The sequence below is a fragment of the Psammomys obesus genome, unplaced genomic scaffold (genome assembly GCF_907164565.1).
Source record: "Psammomys obesus unplaced genomic scaffold, mPsaObe1.curated_primary_1811, whole genome shotgun sequence".
NCBI lineage: Eukaryota > Metazoa > Chordata > Mammalia > Rodentia > Muridae > Psammomys > Psammomys obesus.
Genome location: NW_026587216.1, coordinates 19,666,765 through 19,682,669, shown reverse-complemented (window position 1 = coordinate 19,682,669; position 15,905 = coordinate 19,666,765). Strand labels below are relative to the sequence as shown.

The 15,905-nt window shown below is 39.5% G+C and overlaps 1 protein-coding gene across 1 annotated transcript in view; it reads left to right on the top strand.

Annotated features, from left to right (window-relative positions):
- The first annotated feature begins 1,098 nt into the window (after positions 1 to 1,098).
- The window catches only part of Zc2hc1a (zinc finger C2HC-type containing 1A), a 42,471-nt gene continuing 27,664 nt past the window's right edge, over positions 1,099 to 15,905 (top strand). Inside the window, exons 1-2 of the mRNA XM_055603545.1 lie at positions 1,099 to 1,174; positions 13,514 to 13,590. Of these exons, the coding sequence (XP_055459520.1) occupies positions 1,159 to 1,174; positions 13,514 to 13,590 (93 nt within the window). The 5' untranslated portion in view covers positions 1,099 to 1,158. The remainder of the gene's footprint in view (positions 1,175 to 13,513; positions 13,591 to 15,905) is intronic.

The window sequence follows — 15,905 nt, the reverse complement described above, 5'->3', positions numbered from 1 at the left end:
AAAGAAAGAAAGAAAGAAAGAAAGAAAGAAAGAAAGAAAGAAAGAAAGAAAGAAAGAAAGAAAGAAAGCCTTTCTATAGCCACTACAGAGTAACTCCATTGCCTCTATGGCAGTCACCCACGCTGTCCCCTGGTTTAGAAACTCCTAAGTGAGGGAAGGCTGGAGCAGAACAAGGGAAGGACTCAGGAGACAGCTCCCAAATGGACCGCTCCTTATATGATTCTGGACAACGGGTGAGCTCTGCCACACTGGCATGCACTCTAAGGAACTTCTCATAGACAAGGCCTCTTGGGGTTTACTTGCTTAAACAAGACCTGGAGTCACTGGCTTGTCAAACATAGACAGAATTAAGATAGGATAACTTTTGAATTAAAATAACGTAAGCTCTGTTACGGACACAATAATATTGATTACTAATGGATACATCAGAATCAGTAAGCAAGTAGGCTAACGTCTCAGTTTCAAGTCCTCAGTACGGCACAGTTTTGGTGAGAAGTAAAACGTCATTAGATCTAAGGAGAACGGACTGAGTGCAAGCACAGTGCTCGGCAGGGAAAAATTGTGTGAGGGGAAGGTTTCATTTCTAAATTTGGGCCGAACTTTTTATACTGTTTTTCAAAAGTTTAGCGCAATCTCAGTTCCTCAATCCCATACCGAAAATAACCGATCTAGAAAACATTGCCTTAACCCATGGAGCTGTGTTTGAAGGACAAGTCTAGGGGATGTTGTTTGACTAAAAAGGCGACCAACCCGGGAGGGTGCAAGACCTAGGGTCCTTGAGATTGCTGCAAGAGCTCAGACGGACCCTCAAAAAGCCATCCTTGCAATGACTGGAGACGAGGCGCTCGCGGGGTGCGGAGGTATTCTAAGCAGGAAAACAAGGTGGGAGGCTAAACGCCGCTGGAACAAAGGCGTGGCAGGACCTCAGGACGCCGACCAGAGCGGCCGCGGCTTCCAGGAGGGAGTGTTGGAAACACCCTGGCTGGGAGCGTCCCCGTGGAGACCGCCGGAGTCGCGGCCCCGCCCACGGTAGCCCCGCCCCCGCCGGCGCCGACCAATGGGAGAGCGGGATGTTAGAGTGTGGGAGGCGCGGCCGGGTTGCTACAGCCGGAGCTGGGGGGCGGCGGGCGCTGCCTGCGGAGCCGGAGGCGGTGCGCCATGGAGGGGCTGGAAGGTGAGACCGAGGGGGCTGCGGCCGCGGGGCTCGAGCGGGCCGCAGCGACCGGGGCCTGGGCTCCCGGGGCGAGCGCGGCCGGACGGCTCTGCGCCGAGGGCCCCGCGCCCGCCGACGCCGGACCGCCCCGCACGGGAGCGGTGACCCCGGGGCTGGCCGCCGGGCACGGTGCTCGGCTCCTCCGCGGGGTCGGGACCCCCGTCCACACGCCTGGAAGGCCTTTCCGTCATCTCTGCGCCTTCCTGGACCCCCGAGGCTCCTTTGGGCAGTCAGTGTCTCCGGTCGGGTTTTATTATCTTTGCAAGCTGTGTTCTCGGTTAAGGTCGGCGACGTCCGGGTCGCCAGCCTTTGCTGACCCCTCGGGACTCGCCCGCCTCCAGCGAGCCCTGGACCTGCACCTTGGACAGTCTTAGGTAGCCTCCCTTCCGTTTCTGCAGCACCTTGGTGGGAGAGATGCCCGAGCATCTCCCAGGGAAGTGTCTCTGGCCAGCTCTACAGCAGGGACAATAGCTTCAGCCTTAATGGTTTATTCACGAGGACTGGCTAGGGAAGAGCCAGCAATTGGTTCCTTATCTTTGCTTTATCCTGGTGCTGTACCCATGGCTTCAGATTTTGCTTTGTTCCCATTTCTTTAACTTTTTCTTCCTTTTCATCCATTTTAACTCCGTGCAAGGACAACGTTCGCTTAAAAACAAAGGGAGGAAAAAAATATCCAGCCACCTAGCAACAGTGACAACAGTTTCAAGGTTTAAATCCTTCTCACAAACAAGCGTTCAGAATATTTGGATTCTGTTGTCTTAATACAATTTTGTTATGATTTTTTTTTTTATTCTTTACAAAGATTTCACCACTTAATGTACTTGGAATGAGCAGAGGCTGTGAGCCCTGCATTTTCTTGTATTATAGATAGTTAAATATTTCATGGCGTGTTATGAACGGTGGTAACTGATAACTTTTTTTCCGGTGATTTGAAGTGCACCAGGAAGAAAATAAAATAATATGATTATGAGTTTTATTTTATAGTTTTGCAGTAAAGTGTTCACCAAACACCTTGAAGTTGATAAAGAATTCCAGTTGGCCATTTATCCTAGCTGCAGTTTACTGTTACCTGTGAAGGCCTTATTTCCTATACCGTCCAAGTTACCATGAAGTGAGAAAATGTAATGACAGCACTCCTTCCCTTCAAAAATCTCTTCTCTTGGGAGACTCCTCCAGGCAGCTTCCTTTAATTATTTAAAACCGTTCGGGTGTGGAGACTAGATAGAAAACAGTGTTGATGCATGGGCTCGAAGACTTTATGATGTTTCATAGTGCATGAAGAGTGTTTCAGAATACTTCACAGTTTTTTACTGAACAACATTTACAGTGAGAGAAATATTCACCCAGTGTTTCACTAATTTAATCTATGCATGCAAAGGAAGTGCTACCCGTTCTACTAATCTTTACATTTTTAGCCATGTTAACATTGCTGTGGTAATCTAAATCAGAAATTTTAGAGACATAATTAAAATCTGTTAGTGTCACTGTGTGTGTGTGTGTAGCGTATGGATCCTGATTTAATATGGAATGAGCTTGATGTATGAGTGTGGTTTATGGCCCTTAAACCCTGTTTTGTTTTGTTTTGTTTTCTAACAAAATAAGATGCTATCATTACATGTGTTTAATTGTAATGAATTAATAAGAAATTAGTTCTGTCTGGCAGAACAGCTGAGTATTGGCAATTTCAAGTGGTTCAACATAGTTAAAGCCCCAAAGTGTTTTGCTGAGTGGAAAACAGTGGGTTCGTTGTTTGGTTGGTTTGTTTTTTGTTTGTTAGTTTTGTCTTCAGCCTTACCCCACTCCAGCCTTCCTTTAAAAAAGTCAGTTCCTACTACATCAATCACATTTTGCAAAGTTCACAACTTTGAGTCTTAAGGATACCATTCATTAATTTTTTTCACCCATGCTTTCACTTAATAAGCAGTAAGGTTTAGCTTTTTTTCTACATTGGAAGTTAGAGGACAGTATGTAGCATAAAATCTTCAAGTTGCTTACTTTATCTTTGCCGTTGATTTGTCAAAAATAATCTTTGACATTTGACTTATATTTTTAGTTGAAAGTAGTTAGTACACTCCCGAAAAAAATGTTTACTAAAGCAGTTCTGATCCTTTTGGCACACGCCTTCCAGCACTCTGAGAGGCAGAGGCAGGAAGATCTCTGTGAGTTCAAGGTCAGGCTGCTCTACAAAATGAGACCAAAACAGCCAAGGCTACACTCGAAAAACAAAGACAAACAAACAAACAAACAAATTTTAGTTGACCATATTTAAATCATGTACCATTTATGTTATTTTTTTATGTCTGGAATTGTCACAAAATGAACTATAAGATTGCATGCTGTATTTTGAAACCAAAAGTTAGGTTTTCTTATAATTTCATATAATTAATAGAAGAACTTTTGCATGGCTTGAGTAATTAGAGAAAAGACTTTTTTTTTTTTTTCGTGTGACTGCTATATCCTGGATGTATCTAAGGAACATAGAAGTAGTTCTAGAGTTGGGAAGTTCTAATCTCTTACAAGTTTTATCATCTATAAGATTGAGGTGATAAAATTTAAGGTTTTATTCTTATATACGGTATTGTCTTTGCCTTCCTAATATTCTCAAATATAGTTATAACAATTATGGCAGACATTAGGCAGGCCATTCCTCACCTGGTCTGCTAAGTTTGTTATCTTAGTCTTCCCTGTTGTAACAGGCCTGGTGGAAGTCTGCAGTCATACTTTGTTAATGTCTGTTTGGTTTTAACTTAGCGTAAATGTATAACTGGATTACTGAATAACTGTTCATCATTGTTAGTAGCATCCATTTATTTGTTGCTATGTTTGTTGGTAGGTGCAGAGTTGGTATTTAGGTATTTTAATGGCCAAGGTTTAAAGAAACCATTAGCTAAGCTCTTGCTTTTTCGTCTTGTTTGTTTTTTTCCCCACCCTTTGTGATTCAAACATGTACATTTTTTTAAAGTATTTTTAAAAGTATATTTTAAAGTATTTTCAAAAGTAAAATTTATTTTACTTTTTATGTATGACTCATTTGCTTACATGTATGTATGTATGTATGTATGTGTCCATGTGTATGCTTGGTGCTGGCAAAAGGTCTAAGGAAGCATCGGATTCCCTGGAATTATAGTTACTAACCGTTGTGAGCCCCTAAGTGAACATTGGAACCTGAACCCTGGGTCCTTTGCAAAAACAGCAAGTACTCTTGACCAGTTGGCCATCTCTGTCTTATCCACTCTTGGTCATATTATTCAAGTCAGAATCTCAGCTATAAAAAGCAAAGCTATTAAACATTAAACCACATTGACAATATTAAGTATTAAACATACACCGAAAAAACATTAGCTAAATGTCAAGTGCATTGAAGCACTTAGTGGTTAAAGACTTAAGGAGACATGTTAGATGCTTAAGAACATTACATTATAGCTAAAACATAGTCCATCTTTCCTGGCCTACCAGCCGAAGCCCAAATACCTGTGCTCAAGATAAACTGGAAAAAAAAGGGAGAAACTTTAAATGCATATATATGATGAAGATTAAAAATATGGCAAAAGTAAAAGGATAAATTTTGAAGATATTTTAGAAAATGAGTTATGACTGCTTAGTTCAAGAGAGGAATGATTCCTGACTTGATGACTTTGGCTTTAGAAATACTTGGGAGTATCAAATTTAAAAATAAACAAACCTCATGGTTACTTGGAAGTTATTTACCTAGAGATTTTAGTAACTATCACTAGCCAGTGGGAGCCATTCCCTAGGCAATTTAACAAAGTGAGTAAAGAAACTACAAAATTTTATGTTTCAGGGTTACATGGGATGGGAAATTAGGTGGATGGAGTATTAAGGAAATTTTAGAAATTGCCTCCCCCCCCCAAAAAAAAAAAAAGAGGAAAAGAAAGGAATATGGGAAAGAAACTAATATGTATGGAGAAACAAATGAACTGGAAGAAGTTTATAGTACCTCCTGGGTATAGGTGGAAAATCTAACTAATCTGCCAAATCCTGCTTAGGTGGTAAAACCTGAAAATTCAAGATTGGGAAGAAATACAGAAACAGGAAAAGGAAGGACATTAAAGTCCAAAGAAATTATCAACAGTACCTCCTGCTTTGGAAAAACCAACTCAATAGGGTGCAGAAGAGGCATTTAAATATGACAGTTAGGAGTGAGTAGTGACCGCCTGTTTCTTAGTCTTTGTAACCATAGCATTCCCTGATCTTGTCCACTTGACCATTTTTGTTCTTTCCCCTTTTTCTTTTTTTCCTTCATGTGATTAATCACCTGACATTTTTAACATTAGTTTTTGCTTAAGTTTTTCCACTAATATTTGAAGGGTAGAGTCTGTAAGATTGGACCTTTGTTTTTGTTCTTTTTTTTTTTCCTTTTAACTTCATATGTCAAAAAAGTTTTAGCTAATGCCAGAAAAATCAATTAATATTTGTTGAATCAAGTAAGGGGCCTAATTTTTTATAGTGGATAGGCTTAGAAAGTGTGCCTCTAATCATGTAGGAAGTGAGTTATAGGGAAAGACGAAGCAGACAATGCCAGTGTTTGGAAAATACACTACTCGGGACACTGGACGTTATTTCTTGGTTGTAAAAAGGATTCTTTTTTAAAAAAATTATTTATTTTTTATAAATTATAGTTTATTTGCTTTGTATCCCAGCTGTAGCCCCCTCCCTCTTGCCTTCCCAACCTCACCCTTCCTCCCTCATCTCCCATGCTCCTACCCATGTCCATTGATAGGGGAGGTTCTCCTCTCCTTCCTTCTGACCCTAGCCTATCAGGTCTCATCAGCACTGGCTGCATTGTCTTCCTCTGTGGCCTGGAAAGGCTGCTCCCCCCTCAGGAGGAGGTGATCAAAGAGCCAACCACTGAGTTCATTTCAGAGACAGTCCATGTTCCTCTTACTAGGGAACCCATTTGGAGACTGAGCTGCCATGGGCTACATCTGAGCAGGGGTTCTAGGTTATCTCCATGCATGGTCCTTGGTTGGATTATCAGTCTCAGAAAAGACCCCTGTGCTCAGATTTTTTTGTTCTCTTTTAGGTACATATTTATTTTTTAGTTCAACTGGTAAGGATGTCTTAACAAGGACAAAGTCCATTTTCTTTGTGATAGATCCCTTTATATTCTCAGTTCTCAGTCTAGATATCTAGATATGATTTCATCAGGAAGCATGTTTCTGTATACGTTGACTTATTGATTCTTATATCTAAGGAATTTGAAAAGTACAATAGAGGTGTTTTGTTATCCATTTATGTTTTTTACTAATGTAGTTGTGATGTTTTGTTAAATTTTGGTATATTGTAGATAAAAAAGACCCACTTGCACCTTGTAACCTATCATCCTTGTTTTATACTATAAGATTAAATTCCCATTCAGGGACTTAGTTCCCAGTGGTAGAGTTACAATATAAAATTAGATAATATATGACAGATTCCAGTTATTTTTCTACTATACTGTGCTGCTGTTGCTGTCAGTATCTTTTAAATAATTGCATTAGAACAAAATGTAGCTTCTGGTTCTTGAGGTCTCTGTTATTTACCATAACCACTTTGTGTAATTTTTTTTAATTAAGTCTTGCTATAAATAAGTATGATCACATTGCTAAAGCAAAAAGAAAGTAGATTTGTGTTTTTCTTGTTTTGAAAGACCTTTTTAGAAATGATAATGGCTCCCGTATTCTCGTATGTTTTACTATTTGGCCCCTAGTTGGTGGAATTATTTGAGAAGGGTTAGAAGATGTTACCTCCTGGCAGGAAGAGCTATGTCACTGGGAATAGGCTTCGGGGCTTTAAAGCCTGTGTCACTCCCAGTTAGAACCTACATGTTATGGCTTCTGTCTGAGGGCGTGACTGGCAACCACTGCTCCAGTGCCATGCTTGCCTGCTGCAAGAATCGCCCTAGACTGACCCTCTAAACTTTCTTCTGTAAGGTACCATGGTCATAGTGTGTTCAGAGCAATAGAAAAATAAACCAAGAGAGAAGTTGATACCAGGAAGTGGGCTATTTATATGACAGGGCTGACCATGATGTTGTTTAGACGAATGTGAAAAACTTTGGGACTTTGGGCTAGGAAAATGATGGCATGCTCTAAGTGGGGTCCTATGGGCTATCCTAATAGGAGTTTTGAACACATAGTTATGGGAGCAATGTGGACTATGGTGGGGCTCAAGAGTTTCAGGAAACAATATTAGCAGTGAAGCTAAATAACATTCTTGTGATATTTTAGAAAACAATGTAGTTGCCTTTTGCCTTTGTTATAAGAATCTGCCTGAACCAAAAATGAAGACTTTTGGACTAGTTTCTTTGCAGAAGAGATTCCAAGACAGCCTAATATTGACTCTTTCACTTGGTTATTAATAATCACACTTGTGCATATGTACAATGAAAAAGAGTAAGTGAGGCTACAGAGGTAGACAAATGTACAACTTAAGGAGGAAAGGCACCAGGAAATTTAATATTAGAGCCAAGGCTTGTGCTTAAAGAGATAAAGGGAGGCTTGATATGATATGGAATAAGGGAGAGTGGTGCCCTCAGGGCAAGAGCTCACCCAGTTAAGCTTCCCGCTTGTAAGAAATAAAATTTGTGAAGCAAAGGACAGCTAATGCAAAGTCAAGAGGGTGGCCTGGTTCCATTTCAAGCAGGCAGCTGATTTTGATATCATTTGCCAAGTGATGCTAGCATTTCAGGAGTAAAAAAATTTGATCCTCAGGTAAGGAAAGCCCCTGAAGCCAGGTATGTGGAAGGGGAGCTCCTGAATGGAGGCCTAGAAAGGCCATCACATGAAGTAGTGAAAGTTAGAAGACCCCAAGATATTGGAGATGCCAGAGCCATGGGATACTTGGGAAAGAGAGGTGCAGAAGGGAATGGAACCAGCCCAGGAGAGATAAGTGTGTTGTAATCTGCAAAGCTGGAGGGGCGGAGCCACCTAAGACCTTTGAGTCAACTGTGGAGTTATAGGATTTGGAATTTGCTTTGATGGGTTTTAGTCTTGCTGTGGTCCAGTATTTCTTCACAGTGTCCGCTTCCTCCCGTTTTCAGTGATAATATATATTTTGTATCATTTTATTTTGGAAGTATGTAGTTTTGCTTTTAAAGTGGTTACCATTAAAAGATTATCTTGAGTCTTAGAAGAGACTGGCCTTTTAAACCATGTTGAGACTGAAAGACTAGGAATTTTTGAAGTTGGATTAAATGTATTTTGATATGGCCATAAGCCTATGGAGATTAGGAAATGGAATGTGGTAGTTTGGCTGATGTTCAGGAATTTTAATCTTGCAACATGCCTGATCTGACAAGGGATCAAATCCAAAGACCTTTTAGGTCTATGTGATCCATCTAGAATGCAGATACCCTGGATTAGAGTATGATCTGGTTGGAATGCAGACAGGCCCTTAGTACACACCTTTAATCCCAAACAATGAAGGTAAGGTTAGTTTATAGAAGGAAGTAGCCATGTTTGAAATAGACATCTAATTGAGGGGCAGACAAAGTGATGAATCAGAGAAAGATTTGGCAGAGTAATCAGAGATAGGATATGGTCAACTCACAGGAACAGGACAGGAAAGCAACTACTTAAGGAGTAGTACAGGAAGAGAGAGGAGAGATTTTACTGGGACACTTTTACAAAGACAGGTTGTAGAGAGAACAAGTTAGATACAGATGAAGACAGAATGGGCCAGAGAATGAGAAATGTCATTCTCTGTTCAGCAGGGGCCTGGATATTGGCTGGGGTCCTGGAACTTAGCTTCCAAATAACGGGGTTTCCGTTTCTCTCAGAGTGCTTTAGGGTGAAGACCCAGTGCACTAAGCTAAGGTGTCGAAAAGGTTTTTCACAGAGTTTTACAGTTTGGCCCTTTTAGCATGAGATCACTCATGACAATGGAAGGCCTGAGTTCCAAAGCCTGTGGTGATACCAGAGTGTTACAGCTCTTGGTTAAGCTGCTGCGCTGACCATGGCAGAGGTGCAGGCGAAGGCCTATGCCTGGTGGTCTTGTATCCAAAACAAGCCTAGTGAGGTCCAGGCCCAGCAGGCTGGAGGACTGCTCCAGTGAGACACAACCTGGTGGAGGATAAATGGTGAATCTCAGAAGGTCTTGAAGTGAGAAAGTGTGAGTCTTTATTCATGTGAAATCAAGGGTAATAGAAACACTAGGCAGAGGGTAGGGATTTCGAGGATGAATGTATTTGATTCACTGAGGTTAGGGGTACTTAATGGTCCTATCACAAGAAGGAAAATACAGTATTTAATTATCCTATGAGGATCTCCAAGTACAATTGAAGGTCACTGCTGGACTGAGATCCTTAGCAGGTTGAGTGAGGCGTTTCTAGGAATTGCTAGATGGCTTGCTAGAGTAGTTTCCTTATCAAGGGAAGGGTCTGGCCTGTAATCTGCCCTGAGGGTTATGTGACCTCCATATAAGACCTAGAATCACCCACATCAGGGGAGACTTAAAACCCCACTGAGAAAAGGTTGTCTATCATCATAGACCAAGTGCAAATAATTGGCTCTCTGGAGACAAGGACTTCAATCTTAATCCAGCAGAGGCCCATAGAGGAGCCAGAAGATTAAAACATATTGCTAGAATTAGTTTGAGGCCAGGCTGAGCAATTCAGTCAGAAGCTAAGAGAAGCTAGTTTGAATCAGTCAGCTTGGAGAGGAGTTTGGGCCAGAACAGCTGAGTTGAGCCAGCCAGCGAAAGTTCAGATAGAACTTTGGGAATAGCTCTCATTTCATCCATTCGTCTGAGAAAAACATTTACAGACTTACACTGGTACTGATGGCTTTTATGTTTGAATGCTTGGTCTCCAGTTGGTGGAACTGTTTGGGAATGATGTGTGGGCTCCTTGTTGGAGGAGGTATGTCACTGGGGGCTGGCTTTGAGGTTTCAAAAATCCATACCATTCCCATTTTGATTTTCCCCCTCTCTGCCTTGTGGTTGTTGTCTCAAGGTAAGCACTGTTAATGTCTCCTCCAATACCATATCTTTTTACCTGCCTGCTCCCATGCTCCCTACCACAATAGTCATGGACTCACCCCCTGAAACTACAAGCCTCCAATAAATTGCTTTGGTTGTGGTGTATTTCAGCAATAGAAGTTAAGACACTAGCTATCCCCTGCCCTTTGAAACAGGGTGTTGCTAAGGAGCCCAAACTGGCTTTAAAGACCCAATCCACACTTCATCTTCTCGAGTGCCAGGATTATAAGAATGGATCAAGCATAACCTAAGATTATTGCTGCTGTATACATTCCTTTTTATGTTTATTTTAGGGATGATGTTATTTTTTTTCTTTAAAGAAATTTTGAACATGTTTGGCTTGTGAGAATTAAATCCATAAGTTTAAAATTTTTTGATAAAACATGAGACAGTTTCATTCTTGCTGAGTAATAGACAAGTAAATAAGTGGATGGTGTAAATGATTTTGTTGCTCAACCCTTGTGTTCCAGTATGTTCTCAAATAGCCAGTCAGATCATGTCACTGAATTGAATTCATTTTTTCTAAATGGCTAATTAAAAAAGGTTGTGAGTGAGTATATGTGTGTGATTAAACTTGTGGCTTTAGGCAGGCCAAGTAGGCACCTACCACTAAACCATACCCACAGCCTTTTGCCTTGTAATGGACCTAACAAGTAGCTAACTAAATAAATATACTTTTAAGCAAGTGTACCATGTGTGCTTCAGTGTATACTATTGAATTTTTAAATCATGAAAATATATGAAAAATCAGGAAGCTTAATAGATTATTAAGCAATATTAAGTTATTTTGACTCAATCACTTAAAGATATTCTTATCTTAATGAACCTAATAAGATTCTATATGGAAACTACTTCATCTTTCATAGTCCAGATCAGTGAGGCTCTTCTTAAGTAAAGTTTTCAGTGCCAGCAGTAGGGGAGGAAAACATTAGGGGAACCATAGGTTTGCTTTTCTTATGAGCAGCGTAACTCCTACTGTGCAGACTTCTCACCTCCATCTGAGTTACAGATAGTCACCCTTCACCAGTGGAATGGGGCAGTGGGTTACTGGGAGAATGAGAACAGAGTTCTTCTGTGACTGTCTTTGAAGTATCTTCTTACTGGTCTACTTTTGGTTCATTATATTGTTTTTCTGTGGGCTCAGCTATTGACCAAGGGACATGTTTTATGAAGTCAAATTGTGTATTTTTTCAGGAGTTTGTTACTTTGAGCAAAAGATACTGTTCTAGTTTCTCTTTATATAAATAAAGAACTGTTGGGCTGGAGAGACAGCTCAGCACTTAAGAGCACTGGCTGCTCTTCCCGAGGACCTGAGTTCAATTTCCAGCACCCACACGGTGGCTCACAACCATCTGTAATGAGATCTGATGCCCTCTTCTCGTATGTACCCTATATGCTCACAGAACACTCATAAATAATAAATAATTTGAGATTAAAAAAATAAAAGAACTGTCACAATCAGTAAAATTGCAACAGAAGGTATATGTGCAATTTACAGGTTTCAAATTCACTTTTAGACAATTACAGGTAAGAAAGTAAGTTTATGTTTAATAGAGCAGTTAGGTAGAAAATAAAATGTTTCATAAAATTCCATGCATTCTACCCAAAGTTAGGCTTTGAGTCTCAGTCTCTGCTTCTATACCTCCATCAGTAGAATCTTTCAGAGGCCCTCTGTGGTAGGTTCCTGCCCTGTTACCTGTCTTCTGCTTCCGATGTCTATCGCATTTGTCCTTCTGAATGAGGACTGGTCATCTTAACAAGGCTCCTCCTTCTTGCCTGGCTTCTTTAGGTGTATAGATTTTAGTATGTTTATCCTATATTATATGTCTAATAACCACTTTTGAATGAATATATACTATGTGTGCTTTTCTGTTTCTGGGTTACCTCACTCAAGATGATCTCACCATTTGCCTGAAAATTTAATGATTTCCTTGTTCTTAATAGCTAAGTAGCATTCCATGGTATAAATATACCACAATTTTTGTATCCATTCCTTCATTGAGGGACATCTGAGTTGTTTCCAGGTTCTGGCTATTACGAATAAAGCTGCTACGAACATGATTGAATAAATGTCCTTATTGTATACTTGAGCATATTTTGGATATATGCCTTTTTATAAAAGAAGAGGGAGATAGAAAGATCTGGAGGGGACAGGAGCTCCAAAAGGAGACCAACAGAGAAAACAACAACAAAAACAAACAAAAAAACCCCTGAGGCCCCAACCAAGGACAATGCATATGCATAGAGAGGCCCTAAATCCCTGGCTCAGATGTAGCCTATAGACCCAGTCTCCAAGTGAATTCTCTAGTAAGGGGAGCAGGGGCCTTTTCTGACTTGAACTCAGTGGCAGATTCTCTGATCACTTCCCCCTGGGGGGTGCAGGCTTGCCAGGCCACAGAAGAAGACAATGCAACCAGCCCTGATGAGACCTGGTAGGCTAGGGCTAGAAGATAGGGGAGGAGGACCTCCCCTATCAGTGGACTAGGGAAGGGGCATGGGAGAAGAGGGAGGGAGGGTGGGATTGAGAGAAGAGGGAGGGGGCCACAGCTGGGATACAAACTGAATAAATTTGTAATAAATGATAATAAAAAAGAAAATAAAATGTTTAGCTAAATCAGTTGCATAGTGTCCCAAAGAACATAGGTTTATTTTTCTTTTGAATCACTTCATCAATCAAATTTCTTGCATCATGGTATATGGTAGGTCTGCTTAAATTGTATACAAATTGTAGCTAACTTCTTATCATTTAATTCAATGTGCCCAATGAGTTCAGAATAACTTAGTGTAAAAGACTAATGATGATCTTAATGTATTACATGTACATATAAAAATGAGTAATTCACAGGATACATGACATGCAGTTTACATAACTAAGTGGTCTTTACTTTGAATATGTATGTTTTATATTATCTGTTGATAAATAGAACATGATTCTTTTGATTCTAGATTCCCCAGATAAGCTCCAAATGCTTAATTACTCAAAAGAAATAGTTCTTCATGCCTTAGAGATATTTCCAAGATAGATACGATTCTGAATGTTTGTACTTACATTAGATATAAATAATTAAAAGAAAACTATTTTTCCGACCATATCAATTCAATTGTCCTTGGATTATCACTATTTTATGTCTACTATTGTCTTTTAGGCCATTGATAACTCTGAACCTTAGGCCATTTTAATTGATAATTTTGCTCATTTTTAAATGAAACTTTTTAATAAGAGCTTTCAACTCACTTGTGAGACCTAAGAGAAAACATTGAAAACTAAATTTGTACTATTTGAGTTGTGAACATTTTTAATTGAATTATTTTATGTTTTAGAAAATGGAAGTGTGGTCCAAGTTGGAGAATTGTTGCCCTGCAAGATTTGTGGAAGGACATTCTTTCCTTTAGCACTGGTGAGTAGGCTGATTCTGACCTGTTTGCATTGGAGCCTAGTGGATCTGTGCTTGCCTCATGCTTGAGGAGAGTTGCTGTGGCTGAAAGTTACAGAGGATTTACATAGGGTAATCTTTGAAGATTAGTTTTATCTGGGTATGGCTGAACTCTGAAGTTACGTGATAAATCTTCAGGCCTAGAAATGCTAGGAGTATTAGGAGAGAGAAACACTAAACATAAACCTCAAGAGGCAGAACATCGCATAAATGTGAGTGAAAATGTATTAAAATGTCTATGGTTGGCTGCAAAGTACTGCAGTAGCAGGGATTATTATTTTTTAAATGTGAGGTATTGCTGAGCAGTGAGATGAATAAATAGGGTCACTCATTCTGTTTTCTTTTTATGTTTGAAATCATCCAAAGGAAAGGTTTTGTTGTTGTTTTGTCAGTATAGAAGTACAGCTAGGGGCTTGAGAGATGGCTCAGACATTGAGAGCACTGGCGGCTGTTCCAGGGTCCTGAGTTCAGTTCACAGCATCCACATGGTGGCTCACAACCATCTATAATGAGATCTGCTACCCTCTTCTGGTGTGCAGGTGTACATGCAGGCAGAATACTGTATACATAATAAATAAGGAAATCTTAAAAAAATAGTGCAGCTAAAATGTATTAATTTTATCTGTTTAACATACAGAAATTGAATAGAAGCATGTTTAATTAATCTTGATAGTTATATAGGTATATAGAGAATAATAATTATGCTTTATATCTTTTTAATCTCAAAAATAATTGAGCCGTTATTAGTATTTTAATATTAATTTTTGTAAAACATCATTCAACTAACTGGAGTTCTGGCATAGTCTGCTGTGTATCTTGCAGGCTACTTCTCTTAATGAAAGGAGGGAATTAATACTTAAATGTTCTGATTACAGATATCTACTAAGTAAAGATGGCTTTTTTGTGATCATTTAGAAATATTATCCTTACATCTTCAGCAATTTCTTTCAACACATTTAGAAATTATGCAGTTTAGTTCCTACAGAAGAAAACAAAAACGTTCTTTTTCGTTTAAATGTTTAATTAAATTAGGTCAGTTACTACAACTGCTGTTTGTATAATAACGTTTCTCAGCATGCACCACATACCCTTGACATATTCTCCAAAATTCTCAAGAAGAAACATATGTGAGAATAGTAGAAAGTTGCCTGCTAGCATTATTTTTATTATTCAAGATAGAGCCAAAAGCAGGGCTAATACCTGTAATCCTAGCACTTGGAAGTATGAAGCAGGAAGATTGCTGCCAGTTTTTAGGCCAGCCTGAGATACATTTGAGACCCCCATCTCAAAAGAAAAATAAAAGACATCTTAAACATTATCTAGGGACTGGAGAGATGACTCAGCAGTTATGAGCAGAGGACCCAGATTCTGTTTCCAGTACCCACCTGGTGTTTTAATACCCACCATACCTCCATTTCCAGGAATCCTATACTCTCTCCTGGCCTGTGGGTACCAGGCATGCACATGATACACACAGATACTTAAAAGTCCACTCTCGTATACATAGAAGTACATCCTCAGATCATTAAGAGCAATTTATACTCCAGTGTTTATTGAAATAAAACTAAAAACATATACAGGTAGACAGCAGGTTCATGATTGGTAGAAGTACTAAATAAGCTATTTCTTATGTTTTGTTTTTTTTTTTTTTCAGATAAACTTCAAAGTGCCATTTTCATGAGCATTTACTAAAAGGCGAAAGGAACAAGGGTGCATTTAGTACACCCTCTCAGTAAACAAAGTTTCTATAGTGGAGAGAAAATTTTTTTCTATGGAAATGGTTATTTGGAGATTAGCTGAGATAATTTTAACTTTGTGTGCTTAAAATGAACAAATGAGTTAGCACTTATTAATAAAACAGTCTGTCAATATGGACTATTAAGTACTTTAAGAGAAGTCACGGATGAAGAAAACAAGCTTGAGTTTTGAGTTCTAGGAGAAAAGGGATAATTGTATAGGAAGAACATAAATGTGATCACTGTGCTTGTATTAATCTATGTTTACGTTACCTTATGTAATCCAGCTACCATTTGGGTAACTTGTAACCCCACAGCTGAGTCATTCTTCTTTCACATGATTTTCTCATATGTTTTGTATTTCCTAAGGACTTTTCACTGAAGTAGCTTTGAGTTGTTTCATTATTGCTTATTCTTGCAACAGTAAAAACTAGAATATTAAAAGACTTCTGATAAAATGTTAAGACAGTATTCTATAATTTCCTGAAAGGTAAGTTGTGTGTGTGTGTGTGTGTGTGTGTGTGTGTGTGTGTGTGTGTGTGT